This window comes from Pelecanus crispus, chromosome 2, assembly GCF_030463565.1.
Source record: "Pelecanus crispus isolate bPelCri1 chromosome 2, bPelCri1.pri, whole genome shotgun sequence".
NCBI classification, from domain to species: domain Eukaryota; kingdom Metazoa; phylum Chordata; class Aves; order Pelecaniformes; family Pelecanidae; genus Pelecanus; species Pelecanus crispus.
Window position 1 is genome coordinate 153644614 of NC_134644.1, and position 24773 is coordinate 153669386.

At 36.8% G+C, this 24773-nt stretch overlaps 1 protein-coding gene across 1 annotated transcript in view; it reads left to right on the forward strand.

The window, feature by feature from the left end:
• The first annotated feature begins 1618 nt into the window (after positions 1–1618).
• ZFPM2 (zinc finger protein, FOG family member 2) overlaps positions 1619–24773 on the forward strand; it is a 279385-nt gene continuing 256230 nt past the window's right edge. Inside the window, 1 exon segment of the mRNA XM_075705075.1 lies at positions 1619–1694. Coding sequence (XP_075561190.1) covers positions 1619–1694 — 76 coding nt within the window.

Here is a 24773-nt window from a genome sequence, read left to right on the forward strand (position 1 = left end):
ATCAGGCTCTTTAGCGGGAGAAATGTTTAGCTGGAGACTCATAACTCTGGTTAGACATAAATTAAACAATTGAACTGTTCAGCCATGCTGTAGTGTGGGCAGTCACTACCTGTGCAAAAGCAAAAATTTAGGGAATAAACTTTTCTTTTACTATAGCTTTCCAGAGCCCAAAAAGCTAGGCTGAAGTGTTGAGGGTCAGAATTTTTGATGTAAGGGCCTGAATACTCTGTAAGTGGGTGGGAGTGTCGATCTGCTCGAGGGTAGGAAGGCCCTGCAGAGAGATCTGGACAGACTGGATCAATGGGCTGATGCCAACTGTATGAGGTTCAACAAGGCCAAGTGCCGGGTCCTGCACTTCGGTCACAACAAACCCATGCAAAGCTACAGTGTGCCCAGGTGGCCAAGAAGGCCAACAGCATCCTGGCTTGTATCAGGAATAGTGTGGCCAGCAGGAACAGGGAAGTGGTTGTCCCCCTGTACTCGGCGCTGGTGAGGCTGCACCTGGAATACTGTGTCCAGTTTTGGGCCCCTCACTACAAGAAAGACATTGAGGTGCTGGAGCGTGTTCAGAGAAGGGCAACAAGGCTGGTGAAGGGTCTGGAGCACAGGCCTTATGAGGAGCGGCTGAGGGAACTGGGGTTGTTTAGCCTGGAGAAGAGGAGGCTGAGGGGAGACCTTATCGCTCTCTACAACTACCTGAAAGGAGGTTGTAGTGAGGTGGGTGTTGGTCTCTTCTCCCATGTAGTAACAAGTGATAGGACAAGAGGAAATGGGCTCAAGCTCCGCCAGGGGAGGTTTAGATTGGATATTAGTTAAAAATTCTTCACAGAAAGAGTAGTCAAGCACTGTAACAGGCTGCCCAGGGAAGTGGTTGGGTCCCCATCCCTGGATGTATTTAAAAGACTTGTAGATGTGGCACTTAGGGACATGGTTTAGTGATGGATTTGGCAGTGTTAGATTTATGATTGGACTTAATCTTAAAGGTCTTTTCCAACGTAAATGATTCTGTGATTCTTGGATCACTTTCTGCCTACCTTATGTTTACTAGAATAGTTGTAGGTTTGATTTAGGTTCTGTTCTCACTGATAGCTGAAGATCTAAGCTGATTCTCAACACTAAGGCCATACCTACTAACCAGATTATGAACATACTTGCTTTTCTTCTGGCAACAGTCAAGCTTGACTATAGAAGCTTTACATGAGATCATCTCTGCTGCTTCTCATCTTTAGTTTGGCCCTTTCTTCAAAATATCTGGACCTTAACCAAAGATGTGAATTTAAGTATGGGAAGCCTGTCAGTCTGCAGATTACTGCATATTCTCTGCTAATGGAAATGGCGCATCTTTTATGAAAGGAGAATTGGGATCATCATCAAATACAGTTGTAAACTGAGCCAGTATGCCTTTCACTAGGGTAGGCAAGTAGTAACTCCAGTGGTCTGGTCAGAGTCCTCAAGAAATAGTTTCTACCTTCTCTTTCAGCTGCCACTCATACAGAATTTTTCCACCCTCTGTAGTGTACAGTTAGGAAGATTTGCTGCTCTACAGAAACCATGTTTTCTTCTCAGTAACGCATTCTGGTATATTTTGTTACAGTTAAATTTAGGAAGTTTTATTAGGATGGAAGATGCTATGCATATCGACAAAGATGAAGATAACTCTCTTCCACAGATAGAAGTGGAGGATCAGAAGCAAGGTTTGGTCTTGAACTTGTATATAGATTATTTACTAGATGAAAAAAGTACTGCTGATAGCTCTTGTGGAAGAATACTTTTGGTGACTAGAATCTCATAAGTGCTTGGTATTTTTATCAACTATCAACATTGGTAAATACTCTTTTAAAGCGAGGTCAAACCAGGTGATCTGAAGGAAATATATTAGTTAATTCCTTGTATTAAAGACATATATATTTTGTAGTATTTACAGTTGAAACTAAAATATATATTACAGAAATATAGACTCTTATTTTAATATCTAAACAAGATGTAGAGAAAATAGTGCTTTACAGTCTCCTCATGTTTTAAACTTGAAACGTGAACATTTTCTCCTGGTTTTAGCTTCAGATCTACATTTTGACCTGTGTGTAGAACATATGTGTAATCTGTAAGTTTTCAGACAAAATAAAGTGCAATAAACACTGTACCTAGAAAATGGAAGTCACAGTCAAGTAAATTGGCCTGCACAATCTTTTTTGGGCAAGGAGAATTAGCTCTACTAAGTATTATTTTTATTGGTGAAGTCTAGAAAATGTTAGTTTTTGGCATAGTGATGTTTTATTAATGAGATGGTTTTTCTGCTTTATTATGAGACTTGCAGTGGGTGACAATTTCACCGTGTGCTGCATGCTAAAATTTGCAGACAAGCAATCAAGTCTTTTTCACTGTTTGTGCGTCTAGTTGTTAAGTTCAAAATTGAGGCATATATTTTAAATCTTGACTTTAAAAAAAGAAAAAGTTGAGAACTGATTTTCCTTAGTTCATACCATATATTTTGGAATGTGGTGATAAAATAAAATTATGTCCTGCAGAGGACAGAATGATTGTTAAATCAGGTAAACTGAACATGAATTACTAAAATTACTCATATGTAGTGAAAATTCGTAAAAGGAAACCATAACTACAAACTGAGGCAAAGAAATTTGTATCTAGTGAAGAAGTTTATATCTAGTATATATCTAGAAAGAAGTTTATATCTAGTGAACTACTGAAGTCAGTTGCTGTGGACTTGGATGGGTGTAACTGATGTCAAAATCTGATCACTTGTAGGCTCAATTACTTGCACTCTTGATTAACTACATCTGAAGAAATAAAGGCTAGGTTCAGAATCACTCCTGAAATGGCTGTGGTTTGTTTCTAGTCTTACATGGCCACATATTTATAATTAGCAGACGCTTTGCACTTATCCTGTGTTTGTCCTGTTTTAATCCCAGCCAGCAGCTAAGTACCACACAGCCGCTCGCTCACCTCCCTCCAGATGGGATGGGGGCAAGAGAACTGGAAGGGTGAAAGTGAGAAAACTTATGGGTTGAGATAAAGACAGTTTAATAGGTAAAGCAAAAGCCATGCACTCAAGCAAAGCAAGACAAGGAATTCATTCACCACTTCCCATCAGCAGGCAGGTGTTCAGCCATCTCCGGGAAAGCAGGGCTTCATCATGTGTAATGGTTACTTGGGAAGACAAACGTCATCACTCTGAACGTCCCTCCTTTCCTTCTTCTTCCCCCAGCTTTATATGCTGAGCATGACATCATACAGTATGATGGAGTATCCCTTTGGTCAATGGGGGTCAGCTGTCCCAGCTGTGTCCCCTCCCAGCTTCTTGTGCACCCCCAGCCTATTTGCTGGTGGGGTGGGGTGAGAAGCAGAAAAGGCATTGACTCTCAGCAGTACCTAAAAGATTCATGTATTATCAACACCATTTTCAGCAGAAATCCAAAGCACAGCCCCATACTAGTTACTGTGAAGAAAATGGGCTCTATCGCAGCCAAAACCAGCAGTGTTATATTAAGATTTTATTATACTTGCCTTTCTAGAGTTACAATTAAAACTTTGATCACTTTTTTTCTTAAAGCAAAGCTTCATGAAAAGGCTCAAAGGTTTGAATCGGGAGCAGTTATAGCTTCTCTTCCTGGCTTAATTGTAAGTTAGCTGATTAGCAAGTACTTTGTGACAGGCAGTAAATTTCCATAGGTTGATGTTGCAGGGCTTACCTATCAGACACAAATGACCTAGAGGGCTAGTACCTGACTGCTTCCTCTGACAGCATTTGTACACAGGCTTTATTGTAGATTAGGACTCTTCACTTTCAGAGCTTAACAAGCAGCTGTGGGCCTAATCATGAAGCTGAGTAGAGACAAGGGACAAATGTTTGTAGTCTGAGGCAGTGACTCCTGTCCTTTCATGAACAGAGGCCAAAACGCAATTTATACACTGGTCTTGAAAGCTGCATCCAGTTCTCGTGGTGTTTGCTCAGTTTCTTACTTTCATGAATGAATTGGAATTTTCTCTAGGATGTTCGAAGACTGCTCTGGTCTGTCAGAAGAGATAATGAAGAGCTTTAATATTAATGGTGAGACAATGATTCTGACAAACTGCTTTTATACTTTGCTGAAGAAAAATGATAAAATGATTGTATCTGCAAATTGAGTAGACTCTGATGAACAAAATTTTGAACAGGTGAAACTTACTGATTCTGGGACTGCTGAACAATCAGCCAGAAATGTGTGATGCATTATCATGTGATCTTACTATTGGTTTGGATTATTATTAGTTGATATCTTTCCTGATGGCCTAGTTGGTTTATTCTTACTCTGATATAAACACAAAACTTGCTAAGAGCATCTGAAGTAATTGAAAATATTGCATCTGCTTCAGTCAACACTAGGTCTGGTTGTAATAAATATGAGTATTTACTGGATAAGTCAGTTGTGTGATTCAGCACACATTTTAAAACTTCAGGAAATACCACTCAACCATACATACACTCTACCTACTGTTTCTCAGATTGGTGAATGAACATATAATTGGAAAATGACCATTTTTCTTCCTTCACTGTAAATTTTAGCTTTTAGTGTACCCTGTTCCTATTATGTAATATTTTCTAGCTCAGAGTGGAAAGTAATAATAGGTCTTTGCATTTCTATAACATGTTATCCAGTGTCAAAGTACTTAAAAGCATTAATTGATCAAAGCTTGCTGTATGGCTGTGGGATTGGTAAGGACTCATTTCTGAAGTGAAACCATTACTTAGTGAAAGAGTTGTTTACAGAGAGGTTGCAAGCACAGATATCACTCCAGATGTGTTCTTTCTATGAAGCCTTCTCCCTTTCAATATGTTCTGTGCCTGCCAAGTTTCTTGCAGATTGGCACCTCGTTCTTTTTCTTTTTATCTCTTTTTTTTTCAGTAATTTTCAGCATTTACAGTGTGGTACAAGTATTATCAGTAGATGGTTCCTTTTAAGGGCTGAAGCTCTGTAGATGCCCAGTACAGGTGCCAGAGTTTTAAAAATGTAGGTATCTGCCTTAGCATGTTACTCTCAGTACTCATGTTAAGTATTTTAGCTCCCCTCGTCCCTCCAGTCTGCAGGGAGACCTGTGTTCCTTCAGAGGGTGATTACTCTCACACTGAGGTTGCAGAAAGCCGGGGTACCTGGTGTGTGCCACAAAACCACTTCTGAACTCTGTGGAGGTGTGATGAGGCTTGAGGCAGGTGCCACACACTATGTCCTTCACTTCTTGGAGGACCAGGCTGAATTCTCTTCTGAGATTAGTGATTTTGCTGAATGTATCTTCCCCCTGTCACCTGACTGCTCTAATCAGGAGGCGAGAACAGTTTTTGGTAGATGTCGTTGGGTCCCATTATACTTCCAGTGTCGGCTAAAATTTGGTCATCCTAGAAGCTGGAATCATTTTACTTTTGATAATAACATAGCCCAGTTGGTACTTTCTTGAAATGCAGATCAGTGAAACTGAAGCATTGTTTTACATTAGTAGACTTTGTGCTGTTCTACAGAGGCAACTGTGCTATATTGGGTTTTACACTTCATGCTTTGTTTATCTGTCTTCAGTAAATGATTTCCCTGGGCAATATCTTATCCTTACATCATATTTCTGGTATCTCAGTAGCATATGTTGTACCCGCTGGAGCACACTCAGTAGTAATGTCTTCATGATGCTTTCTAATGTCTTGTCATCAAATTGTACATCCATCTTGTGCTTAAAGATAAACAGATAGAATTGCTGTAATCCAAAGAACACAGCCACAGCTCTTATTCCGTGTGAGAGCAGCTCTATGAACACTGGCTTTCTGTGTCTCTCTAGACCTGATTATTAAATCCTATGAGCTTCAGATCAATCAAACTTATTAACTACACCAATAATTCTGCTTTAGCTCTGTAAGGTCATGTAGGACTGATCAGTAAGTTACAGCTGATTTTTCAAACGGTAGCAAGCTGTATTCCTCTGTCCAGGTCTAGTGAGCTCATTGTAGGGAACACTTACTGTTTAAAGGAAAGTGAATTATAACCGAAGTATTTCAACAAATAATTCCATGATTTAGAAATTGAGGCTAGGTGTCCTGGCTCCTGAAGTCCTGCCCTAAAACACACTGCAATAAACAGTAAGTAAAAGATATTTCAGGATTTGCTGCTGATGTCAGTGAGAACTTATTTCTTGTTTTTGATTTTCATTAAGCTTGTGCAGTCCTGAAAAAATGTTATGTGACTGAAAGCAGAAAATAGGCTCCTTCAGTATTCCTTTATAAGCAATTTTGTATCTCGCTGTTACTACAGATTAGTAACTAATACAAGGTATATTTAACAACTAGAATTAAGTAGAATTTTTATAGAAAATTACATCTGTAATGTTTTCATGTGATGAAACAGGGATAAATGAATCACTGCAGGTGCAAAGCATCACGTGATAACAAATAAGGAAAAATGTTATTTAAAAGTGAAACTCTAGTGTCACTGGTTACCTCTGCAATAACATGTTAGATTCCCAGAAGTGAGACCTATACTTTGAAATAGAGCCTTGAAGGATAGAAGCTTGACTCAAAGCATAGATCCAAATTCAAATGAATGTCTGTACTGTGTATCCAAGCTTTAGTCTTGAATTACAAACTGCAGCTTTTTGGCTGAAGAGGTAACAAATGTGATAGTCATATTGACCAATACGGTTCCATAGGTAGAATTTTGTATGCATTTTTCCAAGAGGTGAACAGCGTCCTGTGCTTTAAACTGTACTATCGGGTTGAAGATTTATGTTGTAGCAAATAAAATAAGGCAAAGTCAGTTCAAACAGTGGTAATGGTATGCCAGTGTATGTAAAAATATACATATGGGATCATAATCATTAAAAAAACAGTTTTGTGGAGGTAAGCAGTAACTGCAAGTGTATTGTAGATGTAAATTATAACATTTAATCTCAGGTCCTGAGGAAGTTCTGACTTTCATGCCTATGAATATCTTTTGATAATTATTTCATTGCTCCTACAGATGATGAGTTAAAGATTAGAGTTTGCTGTGAAAAGCCCAGTCAGGGAAGTCTGATTATAACAGGAGATTGTGAGAATTGCACTTTTTATTATTTGGGAGTTAGGACAGAGAGATAGGTGAACAGTAATTTGAACAGAAATTTGATACTGGTTGATTCTTTTAAGTTTATTTAAAAAATTGTGCTTAATATTGTCAATCACAGTAAGAAAGCACATAGGAATGACATGGATAGGTCTTTGTGATCAAATTTATGGTTATATTTGATGGAGTAGGCATTATTATTTTGTTCTTAAAAAAAAAATTAAAAAAACATCTCCAGACTACAAATAATAGTATACTGAAAGTCAGATATCCTTGGAAACAGGAGACACCATAGAAGCAAGATGTTTAGTTTACAGTCTTGTTCTTTCTTGCCTGAATTCAACTTCCTGCACAGTCTGGACTGTCATTCCCTGGCACGTTGGTTGTAAATAGAAGTATTTGAAGAGATCAAGTGAACTTCCTTTTCTTGGGTCCTTGTTCTTGAGGACTGATGAAATAACACTCAATACAGGAATCTCCGCTACAAAATTCTAAGACATTTGTTTGCATTAGGAGGTTGTATGATTCAGAGGTCAGAGGAAGGCTTAACAAAGTAAGTTGTAGTTTATAAACTGCGGGAAGTTATAGACTTCACTGTCTTGGACAGACAAGTAATAAAGATGCTTTTATTGTTTTTTATACAAAAGTTTAATTTTCAAATAAAATTTTTAGTCTGCATTGGCAATTTTTATTGGATAGATTGCATGATTTTGGAAAGTTTTTGCACTGTGAAATCTCAAAGTAAGGTCACTTTTCACTAGATCTGTCGTCATATAGTGTGTGCACACCATCAAAGATAAGCACTTGCAGTGGTGCAGAGCAGAAGATCCAGCAAAGGATAGGGCTAGACATTTGGCTAAAGATAATGTTGGCATGCTTCCACTGGGAAGAATGTTATGTAGTACATCGCCCAAAAGCTGGTTGTAAATTAAACCACATAAGGTTCAGTTGATCCACCTTTGAAGAATAAAGGACTTGAATCATTCCTGGAGGGTGTGGTTGGGGTTTCTTTTTGTTTGTTTTTGTTTTCTAATCCTGTGGTCCCAAAGAATCCAGATCTGACTCAGAACAGTAAGCAAGTATACTTAGTGGCTAAAACTCACACTTCCTCTGTTGACAGTAAAGAATATGCCTCTTCTCACCTTTGAGATGAATTAGAGGTGTTAGTACTGTGATTTGTACTTTATGGTTTATTTCCGTATTTCCAGAGCTTTTTAAATGATTCTCAATTCATAAGGAGGATTTATGAGTCTGAAAATGTATAAATGTTCTGGATGGTACTTAAGATCAGTTTAGGCTCTTCTCTTGAGTAACGCTAACTATTACCATGAAATAATAAAACAACCCACAAAAATCAGTATGACATAAAGTAATACTGTTTTATGGCATACTGAATATTTTACATTTAATTCACTTTTTTTTTTTTTTTTTTTAATAAGAAAGATCCACTAGAGAATCAGTACCAAAGGAAAAAAAGGAAGGGAAATGAGGGAAAGAAAATTTGGAAATCTTCTGCCAAAGGAGAGAAGCACCATCTGCATCCCACCAGCCGTTATCATTGTTGTGGTTTAATCCCAGCTGGCAACTGAACACCACCCAGCCGCTCACTCACTCCCCCCAGGTAGGATGGGGGAGGGAATGAGAAGAGTAAAAATGAGAAAACTCATGGGTTGAGATAAAGACAGTTTAATAGGTAAAGCAAAAGCTGCACACACAAGCAAAGCAAAACAAGGAATTCACTCGCTACTTCCCATTGGCAGGCAAGGGTTCAGCCATCTCCAGGAAAGTAGGGCTCCATCATGAGTAATGGTTACTTGGGAAGACAAATGCCATCACTCCAAACATTACCCCACTTCCTTCTTCTTCCCCCAGCTTTATATGGTGGGCATGACATCGTACAGTATGATGGAGTATCCCTTTGGTCAGTTGGGGTCAGCTGTCCCAGCTGTGTCCCCTCCCAGCTTCTTGTGCAGCCTCAGCCTACTCACTGGTGAGGTGGTGTGAGAAGCAGAAAAGGCCTTGACTCTGAGTAAGCACTGCTCAGCAGTAACTAACAGCGTTGATAATTCAGGGATGTTTTTTCAGCACAAATCCAAAACGTAGCCCCATTCTAGCTACTGTGAAGAAAATGAACTCTATCCCAGCCAAAACCATCACAATGATATAGTTCTCAGCTAGTATTCAACAAGTATTTCTTTACCTCAGAGTCCTGACATACCGTCTGTTTCCCTTTGCTGTGGCACTGGGACTGTCCTCATCACAGACATATTTGTCATTGTTAAACTGAGTAGAAACTCCAGTGTAGGTGTGCACTTATTTAGTTTGGCACTTCTTGTCTATGATTCTGGTGACTGTCAAGTTCAGTCAGCAATGAGGTGTTCTTACTGTTCATCTTCAGACTAAAACCTTGACACTCAAGAAGCTTATCTGTGCTAACATATTCAAAAGGTAACCACCTGGATGTATATTATTCCTGGATGTATATAATTCGTGTTTATACTCCCATTACTTGTATCTTAAACCAAGCATTTATTACATTAAGTTGATGAAGGGCTTGTATTGTTTACAAGAAGATGATTTCAGTCTGGAGTTTGCAGGTTAATTAGTAGTCACATTGATAAGCCTTCAGTTTTCTTTTAAAAAGACATTTAGACTGAAAGCAGATTTCCCCCATGGATGATTCTGAGGCCAGTGTGGACTGTTGATCCCAGTTTGAGTATATCAGAGTATATTTGGAGTTTCCATGTGTTTTTAATAGCCGTGCTTAACACTGATCAGCTCAAGAAATGTGAAATGTTCTCTTCCAGCCTTTTTTAAAGAGAATGAATCTTGATTAGATAAACACCAGATATTTTTATTGTTCCACTGATGATTTTCACTGGAATAAGATAGGAATGAAACTATGCATCTGCTATACTCACTAGTTTTCATATTTTTTGTATCTGTAATCACTTTTTTTTTTTTTAAAAAAGGGTTCTGGACTTGGTGTAAAAATTATTTAGAATGCTGCATTAGCACTGTAGATTAGTGGACCTTTTACAAAATTAGTTTTGTAATAAATTGTGTTGAAACACATCAAACCTTTGTGGAAAGTTTCTCTCCTCTTCATCCCCCCCATCCCTGCCACCCCCAGGAGTTAGTCTTTTGTAAACATTTTAAAGAAAACTCAGTTTTTAAAAGCATAGAAGTAGTTTTCTTTAGGTTAAGTCTTATGTAAGAACATAGTAGTACTTTGCTACAAAGTTTTCCAAGATACTTAAAAACCAGTCTGATTTCCTTTTTGCCCTTTGGTTCAAAGAAGATACTTCTAAGGATTTCTCATGTTGCAATTCCCACTCTATAGCTTTGTTTCAGTCAGATAATAGGGCTTAATTTTAAAATGATTGCCCCTAGTGCATTTTTCGCTAAATATATCTGAAGTTAACCTTTTTTTGTTCTACTGGTATTGTTCATTTTCTCTTACCTTTTGTGTAACTAGCTTGATGAAGTTACTCATAAAAACCTGTTGGTGTTACAAGTGTCTTTGTCCATCAAGAGTAAGTTCTATATGGTTTTGAAGAGGATAACTATCAAAGTTTTGAGTCTCCTAGAGTGGTAGAGTATGCCAGTAATAACCAGAGCAAAGAAGGAACCAACAGTAACAATGTTAGAAGACAAGTTTGCTAAAGAATACCAATTAATTAATTAATTTTTTTCATTAAATCAATACAAATAGTTAATTAATGGATCTACCAACACAGCATAACTTAGTACTATACACTGCCAGCTGTGCTCCAAAATGGTTTTGTTTTCCTATGTATTTGGTTCTAACAAAGGATATTTTCTTGGTGCTACAGTCTCTTGCATATGTGTGCTCATAAATCAGCTGTAGTGGTGCAGACCAAAGTACCCTCTTCCTGGCATTGGCTAGCAGCAGTAGGCTCTTCTGCCTTACCCTGTGCTTGGCTCTGAGGCTTAAACCAAACGTGGCATCTTTATGTTTGTATCTTATGTTGGAAGGCTGTGCCCCACAAAGTGTGAGATTTGAACAGTATTTGGTTCTAGGCACAAAGGCTTACGAATGTCATGATGGGTGCCTGCAAAGCGCATGAGGAAGAGCGCACGAGGAAGAGCGCACCATGAGAGAGTCTGGTGACAGGGAAGAAAGCACGCTCAGTTTTTTGAAGACTCATCCAAATTTCTGTTCACAACCTTTCCCCCTTGCCCTCTTGCTTTCTTTTCCAAGTTAAAAACCAAAACGTATTCCTTCATCTGGTATTACCTGTTTTGGTGAAGGCACAAATATGTTGGTTTGTATTGTGTACTACTCCCTGAAATTTGATATTGCTTGCCAGAGAAAACTGGAAGGACATCTGAAGACATTAACTGGCAACAGAATAACCCTTTAAGCGTATTTCAAGCCTGGATATTGATGATGAGAAAAAAAAAAATCTTATTCTGAGTGTTTCTTTTGCTGGGACATCAAGAAAACTCATAAAAGGGTGCGTAAAAAGAAAAAAAACCCAACAGCCTTGTGCTAAATAGATAGCAATTAAACATTGGTAATGACATGATAACGATAGTTTCTCCAGTAGTATTGGCATAATAGCCTAATATTATTGATCGTCGTGATACATGAATCCACTGTAAAATGTTTAAAACTAAAGTATATTGAACTGTTGTATTTGATGGCAGTTGAGTGGCAATGATGGCAGAGGAGGGAGGAGGAGGAAAATAAAATGTCAGAGAAAATTATTAAGCAGTCAAAATGAACATCAGCTTCTGACTGCCATTCCATGGTCTGATTTTCTTACGCTGCAAATCTTCAAATGTTTTCAAGTTCTTTGGTACGAACTGGGGAGATAAACCACAGTTCCACTCCTCCTTATTCTTCACCCACAGGAGTAATAAAATATTGTAATGCATGGTGACATTTCATATTATTGCAGACTATGGTGTTTTATACTTCTGTTTTTAGTAGCAATGTCTCTTCTATAAAGATGCCCATCTTGAAAATGTAATTATTTTCAGAAGAATTTCTGTTACTGTGTGGCACGACAATGTTAAACAGCCTGTGACAAACAGTGAGGCGAGCTGTTTTTAGTGTTTCCTTCTGTATTGTTAATCATGGCTGACCATTATTATCAATATTGCTATTATATTTTATACTTTGATTTCAAACCTCTTCTTCTAGAAGCAGTCTTGAAGTTGATGGTGCTTAATAGTACAACTCAAATGAGTTGGTTGTCTGTGTGTCTGTAATGGATAACATCCAATTCAACCCCTACTTCTGGATACTTGTTCTACTCCGAGTGTCATGGATTCCCCCTCTTTTTCCAGAGCTCTCTGGTGTGACAGTCTCACATAATGTTTGCTATCTTCTGCCTTTTTGATCAGTGTGAAGCAGAAGCTTTATGCAGAAATTGTGCTGTATTCAGTTCTACTCACCCTAGTACCAGATGTAAGAAAAAAGAGGAGGGTGCTCAAAGCATCAAGCAGTAAGATACCTGAGTAACTCTTAGGCTGTAGTATGTGAGAGAGATTAAATTCTAAGAACACTGGCCTTTTAGTAAGGTGATAATTTAAAGGATCATGTCAAAAGACTTAGTACTTAAAGATACAAATATCTAAAAACCCATAGTATCCTTAGAGGAGTTATAATGAAGAGGAATGGACTGAAACCAAAAAGGACATTTTCGTTGAACATTAGGCAAAATGCTATAGTGAATTCTTTTCCGTTAAGAAATAATTGTTTGAAGAAGCTGTGTAAAAGCAGCGCCTTGATCTTTAAAACTGAAATAGGCAAAGTATGATAGCAGTATCAGAGGATCAGTTCTGTGTTTCCAGGGCAGCACTGGCATGGTATAATTGGCCTTCCTACAGGCTGAGTTCACTGGTACCAAATTCAGTTAACTAAGCATTATTCTTTTATGAATATCATATGCAACATTAAACAAAATACTGCAGTGGATCTTGTATGATTACTAAACATATTGAACCTCTAGATGTTACACTTTCAAAGTTCAACAGGTACTGTGTATATTATAAAAACCATGACTTCATTATTACAAAAGTAAGTTCAACCTTGCATTTCAGCAGTCACGCAGTGTTCAGGAGCCAGGTTTATATGAAACTTAGCAGTAAATTTAAGTTGCAATGTGTATGTAAATTGAGCTTTGCCTTTCTAGGGATGTGCTTGTGCATGTATGAAGAATCTCTCATGGAGAGTGTCAGTGAAATTTTCCCATGCTTAAAGTAGAACACAAGCAGGCAGAAGAAATGCATGGTGTAAAACTGAAGGAAAGATGGAGTGAAGAACTTGTCTAATTTACAGTCAAACCTTCCATAGCCCAAATGCAGGCAGTGTTGATTGCATTCATGGATCTGTTGGAACTATTGCCTCAGTGCTACAAATGGCCTGTATGTAATTAAAATCTCACTAGAACATTAATTCTTGATTTGATAGTTTTGGAGGAATTCACTATATTCTTATTTTTTCACCTTTAATTCTATTTGATGCTGGGGTTGGAAGTGCTAGAGTACTACAGAGTACTCTGTTGTATTTGGCTCTTGATGAGCTAGTACAAGAAAATGTGTAACATCTCCTGATATTATTGTAGAATCGCAGAATGGTTGAGGTTGGAAGGGAGCTCTGTAGGTCATCTTGTCCAACCCCTCTGCTCAGAGTCACCTAGATCAGACAGATAGATTAGTAGCTATGGCAGGAAATTTTAAAAAGGGGCAATTATTCACTGGAAAATATTTTTTTCATTAAGGAGAATTACATTTGACAAGAAGTCTGTTGAGGACAAGAATTTCAGTTTATTTTGTGGATTAGTTCTTTAGTCGTATTTTGACATTATTCCATGAGAAACCAATGGCAGTAGTACATAATTGTCACTGCTCTTATTTGTATCATAAAATGACACAATCTGATAGTTGCTAGAAATGTTTTATTTTTAACATGTTAATATAAACAGGAAACATTATGATGTAAGAATACTGAAATGTTTCCATAAATATTAAATGCCATGTGTAAGTGTTTAGAATACAAAATGATAAAATTCAATACTAAAATTTAATAGTAGTGAATGTGTCATGGAAAAACATAAAAACAAGAATGAAAAATAGGACTAAGACATATAGAAAGGTATTCCAGTCAATTCTTTTTACACTTTCTTCCCATACTAGACCTTTTCAAAATATTTAGCTCCACAGAAAGTTTTTGAAAGTGTATGTTTTGTCAGTTAAGATTCTTCTAATTATTTATTAGCTAATTTCCTTTGGAAATCAATATTTGGAATTTAGTTTCTTCGTTATCTTTTTGGGCAGCGCTAGCAATTTAAGATTATTTAGAGTAATCTGCAAGTTTTGTAAAACAGGGGACTGCAAAGTGATGCAGCTGTATTAGCTGAGCTTTTGAAAGGCTTCTTTGAAGTATGGAGTTTTAGTTGTAAGGTGAAATTGGCACTTCCATGAAGGTGCAAGTGTTTACTCCTTAAGTGGGAGAAAATAACACATAACTTTTCTGGATTTCTTTCCTAATATGGAAAAACCTTGGCCAAACCAAAACATAAAACCAGTCATGGTTATTTTAATAATCAAATTATAATAGCAGTGGAGCCAGTAAAGTTTTCAAGTGAGTTTACTGAGAAGACTCGGCCTGGAATAAGATTGCCTCATTTAAGTTTGGCATGTACAACAGGATATTAGGAAGGTTGAAAGTATAGGTGAAAAATGTTTTCAGAACTCCTATTTGTTATGAAAAAGAAGGAGGAGATGGGTTATCACCTCACCATTGCCAAAGCATCCAGTGGCCTGATTTGTAGGAGCTGTATTATTCCACAAGTTGGTTCAGCAAAACAACAATCATGATAGGAGGAGAGGAGAATGAATTCTTGTTTTGATTTGATGCTTATTGCTTTGAGATTTACATAGCCTCATAATAACACTTACCAGCCATCTGGTTTCCAGAGGAAGAAAACTTTTTTTTCTTACTGAAAAGGCTAGGACATAACATGCACCATTTAAAAGCTCATTGTCTGGAAATGACATAATGACTTTGTGTTTTCAAATTATTAATTAGTGATTAAGTCAGAAAACCAGCAGGTTATGCCAGCTCTAGGGGAAATGCAATGTATTTTGTGCAACCTTGCAATTCCTCCTAGTGAGGAATCAAATTAAAGTAGTAAAAAAGTGAGCAGGGATATTAAAGAAATCAAGTATGTTGTAACATGCACTTCTAGTTTATTTTAAAATGTGTAGTTTGCTTGTTTGTATTTTTGGGTTTATCTACCTATATGTGTAAAGAAACTGTAAATGACATATATTAATGTTGTTATTTTTCAATAAATCCTATTGTGTATGCAACCTAGACTACTGTATGCTTATATTATGTATTCCTGAGATGTGATGATGAAAGTCAGTTTTTATCATGGTGATTGTAAGGTGTACGTGCTGATGAAGCACAGGTTAGTAGTCCATTTTTGGTTACCACAATAAATGCTGTAACGCTGCTGTTCTTTGAAGAGCTTAAAAAACCGAACCAAAACCCATTTCACCCTTATGATGCATCATTGTAAACTATAGCAACTGTTATTATTTTAAGTTATCATAATGGACAATCTAGTGGGCAAAATGAGATCTGAATATCCACAGAAAAGAAACTATGCATTTATACTATTTTGCAGTGGACCCTTAGGTGGGGCTTGCTTTACAATTGCTTTACACTGCATTTATACTATTTTGCAGTGGACCCTTGGGTGGGGCTTGCTTTACACTGGAGGGACTCTGCTGATGCCCGGTTTGTGGCTTGTTGTGGCTAAATACTGCATTTTATTCCACCTGACTTTTTTCAGATTATTTGTTTTCTATTAAAAATACACACTATTCATTTCTCTTACAATGTGATCTAAAGATTTACTTCTAATTTGAGACCCTTCATTTGTGTTCTACATATTGATAAACTCCATTACGGGATTAAAAATAATGAATCCCCTGTAGTTATTTCAAATTCAAAGCGCTAAGATTGTAAGTAACTAGTTAGATAATTCTGTAGCTCTTCCATACTGTTAAATAGTATTTTTATTCTATTTGTCAAATTAGAAGAATCTCACTAAACTAAATTACCATTCATTCTAGTATGCATCTGCTAGGCAAAGATCATGAAGTTTGTGGTTTAGCTTATTCCTAGCATCTCAACTTTCCTTTACTGTTAGTTTAGAACTACCAGTTACTGTAAGCGTGGTGGTTTTTTCCATGTGTGTCTGTGTTTTAAAACTGTGCCATTGAGTTATGGATCGGTTTAGATGTGCTTCCTTTTTATTGAGGTCTAACCCAAACTGGCACTGAATTCTACATACAAGCTCTGTAGCTTTGGTTATGTTTAATTAGAGATCGAATTTGGGCTGTCTTTCAGGGGCTCATTTTTTTGCACTATTCCCTGTTTCGCTCATGTTAGAAGAGATGGGGGGAAAAAGCAATAATAATTTGAAGAGACATAGCAACCTATGAGAGAAGTCATGAGTTCACTGCTGATTTCTGGACCTAAAAAGTCCAGATTCCTTTTTTCTGCTTTTTTATTTAATTGCTTGATGACGTACAGAGATGAGAAACCAGTTTCCACCTGTGGAAAGGCAGCTGGAAACAAAAGATGAACAGGAATAATCTGCAGCTACATGCAAAATAAAAAATATTAAATAAACAACAGAAAAAAGACCCCTTAATTTTCTATAGCAGTATAGGGTATCTTCGCTGTATGAGAAAAATGTGAGTATTTTGTCTTGAAACTGAGGATGTAAAATTACAGTAAGTAATGAGTATGTATTCCTCTGATCCCTTAATGTACTTGATGTGAGGTTCCTCTTTCATCGTAGCTAACATGCTGGCCATTAAATACACTGCAGCAGCATCATTAGTGGCTTCAAAGTGCTCCTACTTGCATCACATTTTTCCCTCCAGCAGGTGAGTGAGAACATTGATTAGCAAATACCAGTATCTGTCACTCACTACTCACATGATTGCCAGAGAAGTTCTGTGTTTGGAGTAAGGGCTCCATTGGAGGTGGGGAGTGAACTTTTGCAGCCTTCATTGCTCTGAAAAGCTTTACGCTCTGAGCATGACTTGGCCATGTGTAAGATAAAATTCATTCTATTTGGGGTCTGGTGTTTGAAACTGCTTTGCTATAGTGGTACTTGGCTGCAGAGAAAGGCTTGCTGAGTAACAGGCAGTGTGTTATTTACATGTTTGAGATCCTGAATGGTGAGATAGGACATGCAAAGAAGCTTCTGTTGCTTACCCGTATCACAGTTTGCTATGTCTGGAGGAAAGGATTCACTGAAAATTTCTGGATCCTGAATCCTCAGAGGATTTCATGGGACTGTGTGGAGCAGCATGCCATAGATGTTACTTGACAGGTGTTGACTGGTTGGTGTGGGTGTGTCTATTCCTTGTTCTTTTAGGTTGAGTTAAAAAAAAAAACCCTACAGGAGTAAAACAAAGTGAAAAGGAAATCTGAGTATTTTCCTAAAATTGCACCTTTAATTTTCATAGGGTTTATTGGTTGTAAGATGCAAGAGGAGGGAGTTTCCTTTATTGGACAGATGAATTATCAAAACTTAGAATACCTCACCTGTAGAAAACAATGTGAACATATGTTAAAAAAAAAAAAGTTCCAAATATCTCATACATTTTTCTTTTTTGTACACATATAGGTACAAAAATCAATGACACCTCTTATAGATGTATGAAGCATCAAATATTTGAATTTTTATTATATAGATATATATAATTTTAGTGAAAGGCACAGAATTAAGAAGACATCTTCTTACACAAATGGTGCTTTCTTCCATTTCTTCTTTTTTTAAGCCTGTAAATTTAAACATTATTTTCGTACTTACCTAGCTGAAACAATCCACTGGAACAGGATAATATTTGCATCAATGTTAGCCATGTATCATGGGGCAAATTACATTGACAGTATTTCAAATTAGATTGCCAGTAGTTTCAAAAATTGTTTTGTAAAAGTTAGCAGATATGAATCATACAGAAATAAATGATGGGTTTAAAACCTATAAAATATACCATAATGCAGGGAAAAATGCTTCAGGGATAATATTTCTGTATAAGCAAACAGGAAATTTTCCTTGTTCGCTCTGTGTTACATTTAATAAAACTACTGATAAACTACCATTGTAAAATTACTCCTAATGTAGAAAATTATCTACAAGCATCGCAGATCCATCTCTGAGAGCTTTATGCCCAACCCCCTATTTTCTTTGTAGGCTTTAGTTAAAAATTTCCTTCAGGAAAATTGGTGTACTGTGGTACTGTGTTAGTTCTGTGTTTCTGCTGTGATTTTAGTAGGGTGTTGAGTCAGGATACTCATCCTGTCACCTCTGTTCTTCTCTCCCCCCTCTCATACCACCAGAAATACACAGAACAGTATCTACTGTGGAGCATTGGCTGTAAAGCTGTTGTGACTGTAGGTAGAATTAAGACAGCTAAGATAGACAGTAAGTCTTCTTCTCACTCCACATCTTTGTGTTCGACAAGATCTCTGTGAAAATTTGATTCTCCCAATTTCTTTTGCTATGATCTATAGCATACAAGAAGTTACAATCTTGACTGACTGAGATGCCACCTTCTAACAATGAGTGCTTTCAGAGAAGAGTCCATTGTCAGTCTCAGAGATGCAAATGTAGCTGATTAAATTGGTAGATGGATGATCAAGATGGGACAGTAGAAGGAGGAACATGGCTAGAACACTTGCTGGTACTGTTTATGAAATTACTTTAGTCATTGTTAGCACCTGTTAATAGTTTCCAAAATCTGGTTTCAACTGGAATCAACTTTTTAAAAATCTTTCATGTGGGAAGGTAGTTAATGATTTAGGTTTGGGGATTTTTGTGAATATTTCTGTTTTCTTGCTCTCTAATATAATGCTTGTTCTAAATTAAAGTGCCAATGCAAAAACCTCTTCCTCCTTCTTTTCTAGTTTAAATCACTTTCTGTATTTCAATTCCCCACTTTACCCTAGAGCAAGAACAGATACTTCTGTTATTTTCCAAATTATATAAATACATCATAATTAATAATTTTTAAAAAAGCCCTTCCCAAGATGAAACTTCTACTACCACTTTTTGTCAGAAGACAGAACAATGTTGCTAATTCTAGAAGATCCAGATAACCTACTGTTCCATTCTTTAGAGTATTGAAACACACTTTGTAGGTTTTATTTCCGTATAGTAACATGGGATCAGTTAAGATGCCTCTGAATTCATACCCTTCACTGCTACCAGTTTTGCAGTCACGTTGGCATCATAGTACCGAGGAAGTCACTATTAAAAATTCCACTCACCTTTATTCCTGGGAGTAGGAATTCCAGAATGAAATTGCAACTATTAAATCTGTGTAGTGTCACTGTGTGCACTGTATCTTAAAATAAAAATAAATAAATAAATAAATAAATAAAAGTTGTTCCTTATGGCATTTAGAGACACACGTAGAAAGATCCCTGCCTTGAGGGTTTTATAGTATGGCAGCACTTTGGCTGCCAGCAGGTGGGAAGATTTGAGGAGAGGAAGATTCTATAAGTGCCTTTCGTAACACTCGTGTTTCAAAACAATTTCAGTTCTTTGGCAAAGCATCATACTCTTTGTTTGGTAAATTAGTATGATCTTCATGATTAGTTCTGTCTGTACATGTTGTGCAGTAACAGTACCACGCACCACTTGCCTTTTTTTCGTATTCTCTCTGTGCTCGTGTTGAGGTAAAATCGATAAACCCTCAGATTCATCTGCAGGATAAATATGTCCTTTCTGACTTCTATGAGCCCAACAAGGTGCACGTTGCAAAACAGAGCCCCAGTAGTAAAAGAATTGCTGTGACTCTTTTAGGGATAAGGGTATTGGAGGACTAAACCTGTATTTCGGCATAAGCCCCTACTTGAAAACTGAGGTCTGACATTTAACTGCAAGGGTCTTTGCAGCTCATGTTCCATGCATGTCTTTTTTCTTTTTTTTTATGCAAATGAAACTTTGGCATTAACAGTACACTTGCTTACTATTTTTTTAAATTAATGTCTCCCTAAACATGTTTTGAATGGTCACCTTTTCATCATTTCACTTTCATTGATTGGAAATATTCTGTCCTTGGCTCTAAGAGCAAACTGACCATAGGCACTGTCAGTTTTATTGTGGCCTCTTGGATAATGGTAAGAGGAAAAAAAGATGAAGATAAATGAAACTGAAGTTCCAAATTACTGGAACATTTAAAGGTCTTTGAAAAGTTTATATACAAGCACAGTTAATGCTGCCATGTACCGAAGTGCCAAAAGACCTAGCAGTGAAGAATATTAATCTACTTTTATAAAATCAAAGGGTTCAATTTTTTGCTGTAAAGAAATAATTTGAATAAAATTTGACCCTTTCTACAATAGTCTGTGGGTCAAATTGAACCTACTATTAAAATTCTCTAATATCTTTCTTGTATTAGCATTTCAAAACTCAATTTAAATATTCACAGAGCTCTTTTTTTTAATAAACTTAACAAAATTCAGGTAATTTCCTTCAACTTTCTTGATTGAAGGAAGGCAGTAGGTACAGATATAAAAAAGATGTACAGCTACGAGCAAAACCTGAAATCAATTATATATAAGAAATAACATAACACATGGAAAGAAATTAATCAAAAGGAAAAATTTCTGCTATATGATTTTCTTGGTCTGCTACCTGCAGGCAAGGAACGTAAATGAAAAAAAAATCAGCATTCTTCCTACAGATAAGGGGAAAATTAATAAAAATGTTTCCTTCCTACCAGATCCCCTGATGCAACTTATGTTAAAAGTGAGTGGCTGCAGGAAGAACTTACATGTTTAAAAATATATCTTAAAAATATATCTTTTTTTTTTTTTTTTGTCTACAGAAATACACTTTTATACTTCATTCTTGCTGTTAAGCTTGATTACATCACGTTGGTGTGGATTTATAGTGTCCAAAGAGCAGCTCTTTTCCATTCCTTTTTCTGTTAAGTTGGTCGTTAATTCATGATCATAAAGTTTCTCCCAGTCTGAAAGTGAGAAATGGTTCATTCTGCTCGGGTGCCACAATGAAGACGTAAGCAGCCGCTCACAAATTGGTGCCATCTTCCAATCTGGACAAAACTTTTTGAAGTTCAGCCAATTTACATAACAGACTGGAGAGGTTCAATGTGCACAGGCAGCATTGTGTCTCATGAGTATAGCTGTAAAAAAGTAACAGGAATTATAGAAATAACTTAGTTAAGCTAAATAGAAAACTCGGTGGACTGAAGAGGGAAGGATTTCATTAAAAGTGGGAGTGGTTTGTTTGACAAGTGTTGATCTTAAGTATATTTAGGTTTTTTTCTAAACTGATTTCCCAGTTTGTGCTTCAGTCACCTACTGCCAACAGGATGCTAATTTTTTAAGCTATTCCTGCAGTGGTCAGTTTTTCAAGATTAGGTATTGCTATCCACCATCAGACAGAGGAGTATTTAGGCACCTGGCCCTTTCTCTCTATTCTTATGGAATGATGTGATTAAAATATTTTCAGTTCTCACAAGGGGGAAGGCAGAGGCATTTTTTTTTACAAAGAAAATTAAAAATTGGGATCAATATTAACTAAAAGCCAAGAGAGACAAGTAGTGTGGACAGTCATGGGGTGAGGTGGTTGGGGTGGGGGAAGCAACTAGTTTAGCAGGAAAACTTTTATTACCATTTTCCTTTATTATCACCTATGATGTTAGCTGCAGACTTGCGTACTTCCATTTCTGTGATTCATCTAGATACCTCTGGTTGAGAGGTTCTCCTTCTCAGGGGAGTATTGAAAGTCTTGGTGATTGAACAGTATCTGGCAGTCCTAGTGCTTGATAGAAACTGAAAATTTATTCTGATTGCTACAGCATATATCCATCTCCTGTACTTATCAGTCCATGTCTTCACCCTGGTTGAACATACAAGGGTCTGACATATTGGAGCCTGGACACTTAAAAAGACTTCTACAAAACCCAAGAGAAAGCCAGCTTCCCAGCGAGGAACTTGGGAGTATATTTTTGGTAGTGTCTTGTAAAAATTTTTTCCCCAAAAGAAGGAGAAGCTGGATTGTTTCTGTTGGGCATGTTCAGATTGCTGTTAAGCTTGTCTCCAGGCTGCTGTAAAAACATAGCGGTTGGAAACAACCGCTCCTTTGAGTTAACTGGAAGGCTGAAGAAGTAGCTAAGAAGCCTTGTATAGAAATCTTCCTAGGAGGAAGCAAACTCTGAACTACCATGTGGTGTCTTCACCCCCACTGCTGTATTTAAAATGAAATAAGTTGAACCCTTTTTTATATTTTTAATGTTCCTGACTGACTTTTTAGGAAAAAAGTTCCCTATGTGTCTTCCACATGTGAATCGATACAAAGTGTTTGCCTGCTGGTTTTCTTATGTAGTTGTTTGTATTTAGAAGAAAATGTTCTTGTTGAAACAGGAGACAAATGGATTGATTTTTCTGAAGCATTTCCCTCTGTTTGTAATCAGAGAGCATCACATACTTAGGTTTTACCATAAGATAAGGATAATCTGTGTGTGGCAGCATGTTTTCCTAGGAAATCCTGGATAGATCACACAGAACATGCAAAATGCATGATGTTGATCCAGTGAATTTCAGGCCTCTCTGATTTATCAGAGTTGTTATTATTTAATGCTACTACTACTAATTATACTCATTAACCTCTCCCCAGCCACTCACTGTCAAGTATTGTAGGCTTTCTGAAGCATTCTTAATTTAAGAGCACTGATTTATGTTGCTGCTCTGGGAATGTAGGAGAGTATTGGTAGGTGGGAAGGAAGCTAACCACTTAACATTTTCATGAGATAATTATTTTGATGTTACTTTCCCACTATAGGATACATGAATTTTAAGCACAAAGCGCTGGACAGGAAAGCACATAAGCATGTGTTTAATTTGAGCACACATTTAAGTGGTTTTATTTAGGGAGAAGTCTGATGAATTTGACTATGAGAAATGATTACAGGACTTACCCAGTTTAATGTTATTGAATTTCAATTATTTCATTACAGTTGTAGTACCATAAAACTGGAGTCATGCATTGCTGTGTCAGTACTAACATGCTCAAGGGGCCCAATGTTCAAATTTGTGTTCAGAGGAGTGATTATTGTAGCAAAAGTGTCTTCTGTTAAGTGAATGTAAACCCTTTCTTTGTGGTTCATTCTCACACTTTTCCATGTTACTAAAATTCTTAGTGTTGGTTTTGTTTTGCTAAACGTGGCCTATCCTTTCAAGTGTTGAGGTAGCATCTGTTACTCATTGTGTAAAGATTGCCACTTAGCTAGCTATCTTTGTGTGTTTGTATCTATACGTTTGCATTTATATTGAAGTATATTTGAGAAAGACTTATTTATTTTTTTAGCATTTAATACATTAATGGTGCTAAAAAATATGTGCTTGAGTGTCTGTAAATCTGGTACAAATTAGGGAGCACAGTTCGATTTCCCCACACTGTGATGCCAAGTGGCCTCAATCAGAAGTCATTTTCTCCATGAAGGCACATGCAGCTCACTCATCAGCCTCTCCTCAGTAGATATTGTTATTTGTATCACATTATATGTGGTGATTTTTAAAGTGGACTGCTGTGTCCACTAAGCCATACAGATCTCTGCCACATTGACTCCTTCGTTGCTGTCACTAACTGTACTGTTTTCTACTGCCTCTTGTTTATCTATGTTATTTGAAAAAAATATTTGAGATTTATGGTCATAACAATAAATATTCATGAAATAGAGTAAGTACCAAGTGAACAAGTAAACTACCAAACACCTCAAAATCTCCTGTGTTGTGTACACGACCAGTATTTACTTGTTTTATAAAAGAATTATTTTTTTCAGGGCTTCATCCAAAATCTAGAATAAAGTAATGGGGACTTCATTTGCCTTCAGTACCCCCATTTAAGATTAGAAATTGAGTTTTTACGTAGTGCATTTGAGAATTCTTAACTGTTTGTCATGTAGCTATTCTGCATTTCAGAATCCCCTCTCCTTAGATTACATCACATTTTTTTAAAAAGTGCTAATAGGAAAAGAATGGCTGAAATGAGAAGACAAACATCTAGACTATCTCTCTGGAATTAACTATTCAGCTAAATTCTTAACCCTTTTCAGTTTGAAATTTTACTGTTTTATTTAAGAGTCTAATTGTATCTCAGCTGTTTACTGTCAGACTACTGTGACACTCAGATGAATTTCAGTAGTAGGAATTAGTTGGATTTGCATTGCTGTGTCATTATGGCAGTTGTTGGTTGTAATGTCACACTTAATCAGCAGTTATTGAAAAGCATTTTTCAGCAGAACAGGGATGGGACCTTGACCCTGTTCCAATTGAAATAAAAGCAGACATAGTACATGTTGTACCATAGGTGCTTAATAATATGAATGCTGTAAGTAATCAGTGTTACACTATTAAGCTGAATCAAAAATTTAAAGGAAATGCAGAAGGTAAAGAATAGTACTAAAGTAACTGATTAAGCTGTATTCAGACTGTTGAAGGCAATATATCAACATAATAACAACTGGGGGGAAAAAACGCCACTATCAAAGAAAACAGTTGAAAGAAACTGTTATTTTAAAAGGCTTATTTATTTTTGTCTATATGACTCTGTATTTTTAAGTATTTTAAATCAGGGAAGAAGTTGAGTAGATGTGGTGTAG